This window comes from Protopterus annectens, chromosome 11.part0, assembly GCF_019279795.1.
Source record: "Protopterus annectens isolate FY-2018-M chromosome 11.part0, PAN1.0, whole genome shotgun sequence".
NCBI lineage: Eukaryota > Metazoa > Chordata > Ceratodontiformes > Protopteridae > Protopterus > Protopterus annectens.
The window spans coordinates 96,983,412-96,996,018 of NC_056745.1; the positions used below are offsets into that span (position 1 = coordinate 96,983,412).

The 12,607-nt window shown below is 37.6% G+C and overlaps 1 protein-coding gene across 1 annotated transcript in view; it reads right to left on the bottom strand.

Annotated features, from left to right (window-relative positions):
* The window catches only part of VWF (von Willebrand factor), a 749,192-nt gene that overhangs the window by 438,907 nt on the left and 297,678 nt on the right, over positions 1-12,607 (bottom strand). The window contains exon 21 of the mRNA XM_044087471.1: positions 892-1,026. Coding sequence (XP_043943406.1) covers positions 892-1,026 — 135 coding nt within the window. The remainder of the gene's footprint in view (positions 1-891; positions 1,027-12,607) is intronic.

Consider the following 12,607-nt stretch of genomic DNA (forward strand, 5'->3'; position numbering starts at 1 on the left):
AATGAGAACATCCTATTATGAGGAAATGAAAACAACTAACAAAAGGTAGACCTGGTATTTAAATATGTTATTTAGCATAAAAGTATGAGAGGTTATGAGCAGACCTTTGTTAAGCAGTACTGTTGCTGAATTGCACATTATATTTCATATATGCATATGTCTATATATTGAAATAGGAATGTTTTTATTTTTGGGCAAAAAGTGAAGTACTTGTACATAGTTTCCTTAATCTGAGTTTTGAGTGGAAGGGATCGTAGGCCTTTGATGAGCAGCAGTTTTATTACTGCAGCTAAATAAGAACACTGAGCCAGTTTTGCATATGGTATATTTTTAGTTGCTTGTTTATTTATGTATTTGTTGGTATGGAACAGAAATTGCATATGAACATTTGCTTATTTTTTAGTGTCTCATATATTATTTTGACATATCTGAGCTATTTTTGGTCTCATGGTTACTAAAACTTAATTTCCAAGTGGTGGTATCGTCTGTATTTGAAAGGCAGTCTGTGTTTTAGTTAATTAAGCAATTTTCTTTTTTTCTTTCTTTCTTTCTTTCTTTCTTTCTTTCTTTCCTTCTCTACATGTTTGTTTTTTAACCCAGTAGGTGGACTGTCCTGAGCTCTTTTCTTCAGTTTCAACCCAGGTACAAAAAGCAAACTTTGCATATCGTTCAATACAGTAAGTATATTATAATAATTCAGTATATGCCACAACACACAGGAAGTAAATACAAACTCAAACTTTATGTCATTCTGCAGGTGATATTCCTTCAAAGCTGATTGAGCAATGGCAGTGGGACAAATTCCAGTGAAATGTATTTGTTTAGACAGACGGACAACTTCTATAAATTTCAAGAAAATATATTTGCTGTTTCAGTTGTTGTAGCACATACCTTTTTATCTGCTAGCTCAATCTCTCCTTTTCTGTACAGCACAAGTATACGTTTTACACATTTTTCCCCAGGATAACCACATCCTTCATTTTCGACCAAGATTCGAAATGTCCCTTCCTTGTTGCGGCAGTAATCCTAAAAGAATTTGAAAGAAAAAGTAGAAAGAAGTTAAGAATTTAAATAATAAGCATGCTTCTGCACACAAAAGCATTACATTGCATTCATTTTTCTGAAGTTGCAAAAACAGTAAAACCAATGTCAGAGTTGCTTAGTGATACCTTAATTTATAAGTTACACTATATGAATAACATAATGGAATGTACTGGCTCCTTTTCAAGGTGAAGATAGTGTTACCTGTGTTGTTATATCATTAACATGATATATCACAATCCAGTGTAACTAAATGGCCACAGGACATTGTTAGTCTCCCTCTTACGACAATCTGTTGCTCCTACTCAAGGCAGCTGAATCCCTTTCTGTCCAGGAATCCCATGATAAGGATTTAAAAGCCTTAAGTGGCTTAGCTTCAGCCACCCATACTATTACATTACAGTACAATTGCCTGATGACAGAAGGAGACAGATGCTGTCTCTAGTCTGTCCATTAAGTGTATTTGACATTCTACCCCTCCTTCCTTCCTTCTCACTATTTATTCATGCACTCATAAATGTCTAAATGGTTCATAGGTTCATAGGAGTTTACTAGGCTAATGGCCCTAGGGCCTTTACAAGCCTAGCCATGTTATACCCATATTCCCTAATTGACCTTGATTAGATGGTCATTATTCACAGAGCAAATCTACTATCAGCACTGACTGCCACTGCCCATGAGGGACATAGGTGCCACCCCCAGGGTGAATTTATGATCTCCCATCCAATTGTCTAGGTTGCACTCAAATAGCGTCATTGAGGAGCTCTGCTTCACGTGTATTGGGAGTTTATTTCAGAGCAGCGGCAATCTCTGGGAGACATATCTGTCTCTCCGGCATGTTCTGTTAATGTCACAGGAAATGTTGAGATCCCTGGAGTGAGTGACTCTTGTCCCATTTGATTTGCGGAGGTGCAGCATTTCCATTAGGGCAGGGTAAGAGACTGCTTTGTAGACCAGGAACAAGACATCTGTCAGCAGCCTGTAGGATACAGAATACAGTGACAGGGAAAATATTTGTACTCCATGGGAATGAAATTCTGACTGTAGGAAACACAGTATGTGCTCTTCTGAGCACATATACACACGTGCGCGTGCACACACACACACACACACACACACACACACACACACACACACACACACACACACACACACACACACACACACACACACACACACACACACACACACACACACATTGACTGCAGTGAGATTAGAATCCCTGCCTAACTAAGTACACCAGCTAGAGAACTCAGTATTTAAACCAAGCATCATGGAAACATGGATTCTTACACCGCCAATTGCAGTAGCCCATTTCATGATGGGTCCTCAACCATCACTGTGAAGAAGTACTTTCACAGATGCCGAATGTAGCTAGTGCCCTCCAGTCTTCTGCCTGTGACTCCTTTCCCCCATATTTCCTGTTCAGGATGATCACATCACATCTCCCCAGCCAGGCCTTCTGCATCCTCATCAAGTCCTCTGTCTCTTGCAGTCTCGATAAGAAGAGTTCTGGCTTTTCTAATCCCTAATTTTACCCTTTCAAGTCCATGTGTCTGCTGCACAGCACTAAAGGATAAATCTGTGACTGTGGCTAACATAACCAGGTACTGACTAGTGACTCAAGCACTGGAGGAACCAATGAAGGAGGCTGGGAGTGAGTGGCCAATGTTGTCTGTCTTGTCCTAAGAGGAGGGAGGTGGTCCAGCCTGCTGTAATATGCACCTACAGAAAAAACAGGTACACATTATACAGTGTATGCTCTGGAAATCTGCACTTGGCACTGCCTCCTTAGGAATATTCATGCTCACAGAAGATGTAGTAGGTATTTACATCTGAGAATGTATGCATCATCCTGATATAGGAAGGTTTAGGATGATAAGGGAGAAAAAAAAGTCTAATGGCTGCCTGGATGACAGTATTTGATGATTTGGTCTTACATCATGGGGGAATGAATTGGATGATGATTGATCATAGAAGGACTGATTGTTGGCAGAAAGCAAGGAGGCTTTCATCAGGACTCCTCACAGTAGCTAATATCCTCCTTCCTGTATGGGTAACCAGATCACTTTGAAGTAGATATTATATTGTCTGATCACAGTGCAGAAAAATCTGGAATATTATCTCTTTGCTTTTGGATTCTATCTCCTAAGGATAAATGTAGGTATTCAGTTCACTAATGTCACTACCCTCTTATTTTGATGCTGGTCGTCCATTTCAGGTATAAAAAAACAATAACATTAAAGCAGAAAAGAAAAGGATCCCTGTCAATGTTACATAAGAATGCTGAGCATACCATGAGTAATCACGGTTCCTAAAGTCATTTATAAGTTCAAGTGTAAAACACCAAATTCTTCAGGTACACTTATGGAGGAGCAACATTAACATAATTTGTTTACAGCACTTAATTTTCAATTTTTTTTTATACTCCAGGATCATTTAAGGTGTACCATTGGCCTCTGATTCCTTTCAGATTGTTTATGGGGCAGATTAGCTGGGCAAGTATTTTTTTCTGGGTCTATATTACATTGTTGAAAAGCGTTTTTCATCAAATGCATTTTCATTGATATGTAAACATCGAACTACCAAAACTCCAAATGGCCACATCAGCAAATTTTTTCCCAGGGGAAAAAAATCGCTTGGCCATTGTTGGGGATTTGCCCTTTCCTCTACTGTAGTGTGATGGGTATGGGGCCAGAGTCCTCCACCTCAGGGGGTGTGGGGGGAAAAGCCCCCCACTTCATATAGTCTGACACTGTTTTGTTTTTGGTTGGCCAACCAATTTTTTTCCCCTGGGAAAACATTTGCTGAATTGGCTGTTTGGAGTTTTGGTAGTTCGATGTTTACATGTCAATGAAAAGACATTCAATGAAAACGCCTTTTGACAACGTAATATAAACCCTTTTTTTCCTGCATTACTTGTTTCAAAGATGGGATTCTCTCTCTTGCTTCCTTTTATGTGTCCATCATGACTTTTATCTTGGGGTTGGGGTGGCACAAATCAGTGTGGAATCATCTGGATATTGAACTACAGAGGCAAATGGGGTGGCAATATGAAGACTGTTAGTAAAGATAATAAAAAGGAGGGGGCCAAGAATAGATCCCTGTGGAACTCCCGAGGTTACAGGCAGTAAGGAAAAGAGATTGTGTTGTCATTTTACAGATTAATGGCATCCTGTTAGATATTGCTGGAATCAAGATAGTGCAGAATGGTTAAGTTTAATTTCCAAGAGTGTAGTTAAGGGTTTAGAATGGGAGACAATATCAAAAGCTTTGAGCAGATGATGAAAGATGGAAGAAACTAAATTGCCAATGTTGCAATATTGGTTAATAATGTCAATAAAGTTAACAAGGGAAGTGGTAGTGCTATGGCTGGATGGAAACTATGCTGAGTGTTTTTAGCTTTATTTCATAGTTCTAGATATGTTTGTTTGTTAGTTGCAGTTTTGCCATTGAGACATTTCACCCAGGCCTTAGCTCTTGTTTTTAAAAGAGATCTTGTTTATTTGGTTAGCCAGGGGACATGATTGGATTTTATTCTTATTGTTCTTGGGGGGGGGGGGGGGCAAGATGTTTAGGATATTGAGGAAGGTTGAGTTAAAGTATTCAACTGCAGTTTCTAAAGGGAGATCTTTGAGTGGCGCCCAGTTGTATTTTTTTAAACTAGTTATGAATCTTGAAGGATAATTTTTTTCTAATCTTGGATTTGGTGGTAGGTGGTAAATTTATGTGGATTTATTTGATGTTGGAGAATGTAAGTTGGAATATGGTCACTGAGGCTGTCTGGGAGACAGCTAGAGTGTAGGGAAAATTTGACTTTGACTTGTGACTTGTAAGGATCCAGTCTAGAACTGAATGTTTATTCAATGTTTTGTCTACTCAAGTTTGGATTGTTTGTGAGAAAACATATAGGTTAATGTGGTCAGAGGGATTTTGAGAGTTGCAGGAGATCCAGTACACATTAAAGTCACCCATTATAATTGTTTCCTGAGGGAGGGATGTTGTCCAATTTTGGATGTGTTCTAGAGTAGTCAGTCCCAGGTAGAATGCAGGCTCCCAGTATGTTCAGATGTTTCTTTGGATTAATTGTTAGTAAACAGTATTTTGGTGTTGTTAAAGTTTGGAATGGTTAAGTCTAAAGTTTCTAAACTGAGATTGTTTTTGTATAAAAAGGCAGTACCACCACCTCTTTTCTGTTGTCTACCTAGCCTATGTATGTTGTATCCTGGGGAAGTATTTCTTTGTTAGCGATGTCTGGTTTTAGCCAGGTTTCTCTTATAAGGGCTATATCCAAAGTATATAGAGCAAGGGTGTTATGCAAGTCTTGAATTTTGTTCATGATACTCCTTAGATTTATATTAAGTAGTAGTAAGTCTGTACCTTTTTTGGGGAGAGTTAATAGTTGTTGGGGATGGGTTGGGGTGTGAAGATCTAGATGCGATGGATTTGTTTGGGGGGGTAGGGCTGGGGTGAATGTTTCCACTAAGTATGAGCTGTGATGCAATGTGAACTATAAATTTTAAGTATTTTGATATAAACTTATTGTATTTCTGTGTAACATTAGGGTAAGATTGTTGTGTGAGTAAGGCAAATGGTGCATGGTTTATGTTTGTGGGATTATAGATAGTTGGTGCTATTATTAAAATGTTCTGTTTTAATTGTAATAGGTCTGGGAAGGGGAAAGTGTACGTAGATTGTGTGTTGTTAAGTTCTGTATGGTAAGAGGTTATATGGTAAGAGGTTATATGAGCTAAAATAGAAATAGCATGATTTATGGGTATAGCGTTATCACACTTCTTACTACTAATGTTTCTGATAAGTCGAAGTTAAAGTAATAATCTTAGAAGATGCAAAGTAGCAGGTAGTTAAGCAATTGGAGTGTAATATAGGGAGTTAGTACGATACAGTTTAATTGGATAATTGGAATGATATAAATTTGGATTTATCTTAGCTATGATAGGATTGCTATCAGGGGACTGGCTATTTTGGGAAAAGTTTAGGCATAGCAGAAGTGGGTAGGCCATGGGGGTAGGGTAGGAGAGCAGAGAGACCCCAGTGAAGCAGGTGCGAATAGAGCAGGTAGAGTCTGTCAGTGTGCTTGCGACTGAAAAAAAAACAATCAACAAAATGGTCTGGGTTGAAGGTAGGTAGTAAGTTAAAGTAAGTGTAGTCCCTTGGTGAGTTTTATTTTTAAAGCAGGTAGAGTTCACTTATTTGTAAACAATGCTCTAGGGAAATCACAATGGACTGCAGTAGTCATCAAACAGCTTTAGGGTAATTTTGCTTTTCTCAGTATTATACATTAGCAACAGTTATAAGGAGAAAAAAGTTACAGCTATAGGTAATTAAGCTTACTATTTTACTCAACAACAACTAAGGGGAGACAAATACACTTACCGCTTATCAGATTTTGGCAGGGGGAGTAAGTAAAGGAGAAACTGCTTGATATCGTCCCTGGTGTTGTGATCTACAAATACCCTAATAACAAGCTGTATTTGTATGTCTGTATGTATTTATGTATGCATCTGTGTATGCATGTATGCATCTATGTGTGTATGTATGTATGTATGTATGTATGTATGTAAAGGCTTTCTGCAGAAAACTGGTAGCTCTCTGTATCATTTCACCCAGACTAACATTAACGTTTAGCCTGACAGGGTATGTTGCTATGTGTGAGCTTGCCTGATCTATCTATATACTTTGAATTGTCAAGCCTTAAAATCCCATAAGAAAGGGTACAGTGCCATCTTTCAGGTGGGTGATTCCCTAAGCATGCCATGGTTTGCTTTGATGGAAGGCTAACTGAGGGGAAAAGAACCAATAAATTCAGGCATTAATTTATATTAAAGTAGGCAGGAAGTTAAACAGTTTAAGTTTAAAAACTCCATTTCATATTTTAATTGCCTCACCCCTATGTGAGAAGGTCTTACTCTTCAATATCATCTCCATGGAGGAATCTGTATATAAGCAAATGAGGCATCCTTACAGCAGGAATAATTTCCCTTCCCAGATTTGGCTGAATAACTTCCCCTTGCCAGCACGATGCAGCATTTTAAAAGTGATCCTTCTGTGGCTTCATTATGGTCTAGTAAGATTTTTACTGCTTTGTGGACTCTTTGAATGATCATCAGCGTCTAATATTAGTCACGCTGCCCTGGCTAAGTATTGATCCAGAAATGATAGAAGCTTTTGTCTTTCCAATCCCTTTTACAATTCCATTGAGTGGAGATAGTTCTTCATCAGCTGGTTCACTAGATCATCAGCTTTCGAGTGTAACCTGATGGACAGTATAATTTTGGCCCTTTATTACCACATGGAGATTCTTTAGTAGCTGGGTTGCTTGGAGGGATGTAGCAAATTCAGTAAAGGAGGCCTCAGGCACCCAACTGTCAGCACATCTTTGCTGCAGCTGGTGCCTTAATCTCAGCAGTGCCTACTAGTACCTGAGGCATCAGGGCAGTAAGAATAACTATTCTGCACTCCTCTGAGTTTGCAGATTGCAATGCTTTGTCTGTTGTGCAAGATAGCCCATCACCCAGCACAGCTCTTCCATGTGGTTGTTAAGGGAATTAAACTTGATAACTGCATTGTGACAGCACCTGCAGTTTACCCCTGTCTGGTTGCACATTCAGATGGGAATAAAGTCTATATTATATATTATAACACTTTGGGCAGGTTTAATATTTCAGATTGTCACATTTTGTAAGGAGCTGAAATTAAACTGAGGTCTGCTATATCTTATCTAAACTAAAACACATTTCATCAGTCATTTTGTCACAAAACCTGTGACTTGTAGAAAAAAATGAAGCACAGGTGTTTGAATAACAGTGAATCACAAACAAAAGGATGCAAAAAAAAAACAACACTAGCAAAATTTGTGCATAGATGTGGAGCATGAACTTGGCTCACCTCTGTTGCTAATATATACTTAGCATGAGGTCAGTCCAACTCAAAAAAGTGATCATTTGCAAAAAAATTAAAAGCAAAAAAAAAAAAAAGAAAAAAAAAATCACTCTGTCTCTAACACTCCGAGATCACAAACTGTACAAAAAAGCTAAAAACATGAAGTTCATACATAACTGAAATATACAGCACTAAGACAGAGGGCAAACATACCTTAACAGTCATGCTTGGGCAGCAAAAAAGTTAGCAGAAACATTAGAAAAGGTTCAAGTAGCTGAAGGGATAGCTAATTACTACCTTTACACATTCAGGAGATATAACAATCCTGAATTTGCTTCCAGTGTTGTGCCCAAACGTAAAGCTATGCATACTGGTATGTAGTTTAATGTTTGCTTGGTACTCCTTTCTTTGCCATTATAGACTGGAACTATAACAGCTTCCTGCAATGCCGTAGGACCAAACCCTCCTTACGGGACTGGTCAGAGGTCTTACAAAAACAGCACTAGTACCTTTTAGGACCCTTGCTGGGATCATGGCTGGTTCCTATGTCATGTACCCCTTCAGTCCCTTCAATACCATTCCTGATCCCCTTACCTTGTCTTCTCTTCTGTGTCATTGATAAACATAACCACATGGGGTTTATTTAAAAAAATAAATTTTTACTTCTTTTTTCCATCAGCAGATAATTACTGATTTGTTTTCAATTTGTTTACAGGGATAGAATGCTGATCCAAATTTCAGGTTCAACGCAGAAAAATACAATAAGCAATGATAACAGCAGATATTACATTGTTGAGTAAAGTGGCATGCACAAACATGCAGCGACATAAAAGCCTGCTATAAGTAAACTTTCAAGCTTATAGCCAGATAACAACGTTTCTTAATGTGCCTCTTAGCAGTATACACACTTATGAATACAGTATTAATTACAATACGTAGAATTTAAATAACGGGAGAAGGAGACTAGTAAAGGAAGGGAGTGAATGGAAATTAATGTTCACAGATGGGAAAATAAATGAGAGCTGAGAAGGACAGGTGTGAAGGTTTTTTTTTGGATTAAGACACTAGTATAGAATTTAATATGTGGAGAATGAGAAGTAAAGAATATATAGGTTATAGGTCCTTTTTTATAGCAGTTACAAGTGGCGCTATTATGTAGACACGTTTAATTGGTTACACAATTCTTAGTAGAAGGAAATTGACTGTAGTTTTAATGGAAGGGATTCTCCCATATATGCAGGTATTGTTGAGAAACTGTGGTCAATGCAGAGAAGCTTATTCCTTGGAAGAAAACTATAGCGTTGATTTCATGTGATCGCGATCTTAGACTGTAGCTAGTATTTGTTTTATTTAACCTAATGAAAATAAAGGCAATATCTCTCTCTAGACTTATAAGTCAGGAAAACTAGAAGCAGAACACATTTTTGTTTTACTGGTAACCTTTCTGCTTTTTAAGGACATTGCAGCAATGTTTTCTTTTTGGACTAGTATGATGAATCTAAAGATATAGTCATCGGTCGACTGGAGTGAGTAAATACTTTTCTTAGAAGCTCTGGCTATGACTATTAGCTGCATTTGTGTTGTGCCAATAACTGCTCTACAATCTAGGAAAATTAAGTGCAAGTTCAGTTTTAATCAGTAGTGAGTTAATTTCCGAGTTGGTGTTAGAGATGTGCCATTGGAAGTTCATGTATTTGAAGTTTGAGGTTGTTTCTATGGGTTCATCTTTGTCACAATGTATGTCCCACTGGTTACAGATTGAGTCTTCTGTTGAAGTGAAAATGTTGAAAATGAAGTCATTATTAATACCTGATGAGGTAAGCAAGCACACTAATGATGTAATCAGCCTTATTGATCAAGCAGGTTAAAGCTTTTTATCAGGTCAGCGAATACTGATTCTGTTAAAAGCCCCTTGTCCATGTTCTAGGGGATATGATCTGTGAAGGTATTTAGGATGTCCCAGTACCATGCCCTGAACAAAATCCATTATGATGTGTAGAAAGGGTGCTGTATTTTTGTGTGTATTTAGTAAGTTGTATGACAATAGTTTTCCAAAGATTTCTGCCAAAGGTGAGAAGGTATTAGGATGGTGCTTAACTGGTAGAGAGACGCAGACTGTGTAGGTGATGTGAGGGAAGAAGCGGTGTTTGCATATGATGATAAATGAGTGGGAGTATCTGCTGCAATGTCGTCAATATATTTCTTAATTTCCTTGATTTAGATCTTTTTTTTAAAGAAGAATGTGGGTGTGTATGGGGGATTAATGTTGGGGTTTGCTAAGAGTACATTTGTAAAGGGGATAGAGAAAGACACAGGAAGGTCTTTAAGGAAGTCAAGAGTTGTTTGATGGGGTTGGGATAACATCTTTGTGTAGCATTTTTGTTTTATCTGGGAAATGTCCAGTGATATAGTTAAAAAAAAGCTGCATAATTTGATTGGACTATCGATGAAGGATTTGTGAGTAGAACAGAAAAAAATTGTTTGGCATCTCCTGCTAGATTTTTAGCTAGGTTTCTAAAGGTATTGAACTTGCCCATGTTTTCAAACAAAATAAGCATGTTTTCCAGTTTTGCTAACTTTTGTCTTGTAAGTTGTAAGGAGGTTTTAGTTCTTTTGCAATCCATTGGCTTTGACTGTGTTTCAATAATTTCACAACTTTTAGAAAATATTTGCCTTGCGTTTTGAGAAGTGAAGCTGTTAGGGAAGCTATGAGGCCAGCTAAGGTATTGTTTGTAGGAAAAATTCCCAGTTTATGTTGGATAAATCTTTTAAGAGGGCTTATAACTGGTTATTGATAGACTGAATATCAGGACACAGTGGTTACTCAGGGAAGGAGGTAGGATACATATGTAATTTTGTTAGGTAAGTTTTGATTACTAGTTGAAGAAAAGAGTCTTTTCCTGTTCTAAAGTTAGGTGTGGTGGGTTATTTAATTACTTGAGTAAGGTCCTGGTCTGTAAGGAAATCTATTGCTTCTGCATTAGAGAGAATAGGCAGGTTTCAATTGAACTTCAAAGACATGCAGGTGTGTGTGTGTGTGTGTGTGTGTGTGTGTGTGTGTGTGTGTGTGTGTGTGTGTGTGTGTGTGTGTGTGTGTGCCTTCTGTGAAGGTTGGGCGTCAGGCTGGCAACTTGGCACTGTAAAAAATTCCATTGCCAATCATGAGTGGACCAGTGATCCTCTGTGGTGACCCCTAACCGGGAGAAGCCAAAAGAAGAAGAAGAGAATAGGCAGGTTTAGATTAAAGTTACAGTGAAGTATAATGTATTTTTGAGTAGTCATTTGATGTATCATTTTATTAATAAGTAGTTTCAATTTTGTAATATTGGATAGGGAAGACAGATAGAATGGTGCAAGGGTTAATTGGAGATTTTGTTAAACTGCAGATGTAACTTTTGCTAGTTAGAATTATGGACATTATTGGACGCACCTTGGATTAGGAGGGTGGCGTTGATATAATTTATTTAGGTCACAGTTTCTCCACCTAATCTTGTTCTACAACTGAATATGTGGTTATAATCAGAAAGGTGTTAGTTAAGGTTGCTGGGGGTCTTATTTTATCCATGATTCTGTGATACTTACTACCACTAGATTACAAGAGAGTAAAGTTGTTCCCGTTTGTTTGTATTGCTTCTTACATAGAGAAACATTATTTTACGTGTTTATTAATTAGGTTAAGGATCAGTGACACTTGAGAATCTTCGATTATTTTGGTGAAACTTCATATTAGAAGGATGATTTTAGCTTTATTGTAAAGTTAGAATTTTGATGTAAGTGAATGCAGATGCTTTTCATCCAAGGGGTGGGAGAATGTAGAGAATGCTTAGATTAGTTCCCCAGTCTTCCCTGAACATTATCCCACTAATTTCTCCTAAATGCCTAAAGAAGGCGTTCTTCCCCATTTTAATGTCTCACAATAATCTCGTCTTTACTTCTGCTCTGCCACCTAACGCTCTTTGTTTCCTTTTTCTAGGCTCCACATATCTTTCAGAATGCTTCCGCTTTGTGCTCCTGTATGTTTTTCCCTTTTGCCTTATGGCTGTCCCTCACTCTCTCCTTAATAAACAAATTGGAAGTCTGTGGAAATCAACAAAATACAGCATCCTAAAAAAGAAAATCTGAAAAATACTAGAATCCTCAATCAAAATGTCCCAGAACAAGACAGGCCAGAACAGTTTCAGTTTTGACTACATTTTTAGCAACATATACTGCATGGTATTTTCTGGGCAAGTTTTAAATTCCTAGTGCCTAAATACTATGATATCTAGACACTTAAACAAAGATTAAACAGATCCGATCAATTCATAAATGCTAATTTTATTCAAAGTTTTGAGTTCAGCACACATGCTTCCTAGTAAGGCATTCTATCTTTGTAATGTTGGAAAACGTCACTTGAAAATATTTTTTAAGGATATAGGACTTCATGCTTACAATATTTTAGAAGGGGTTATGGAGTTGCAGAGGGGTTTATGCATACATAAAAATGTGATTCTTGATAGTATGACTTCACAGTTCCACTTTTTAATGTAGTAAATGCAGTCTTGTATTTTGATTCAATCGTCTCTTTTGAGATTTACAGTGAAACATTCAGCAAACACCATCTAATTTGTCAATGTTTAAGAATAAAATTTACATTGATTAGAGGTGTATTAAAAATCTCTCC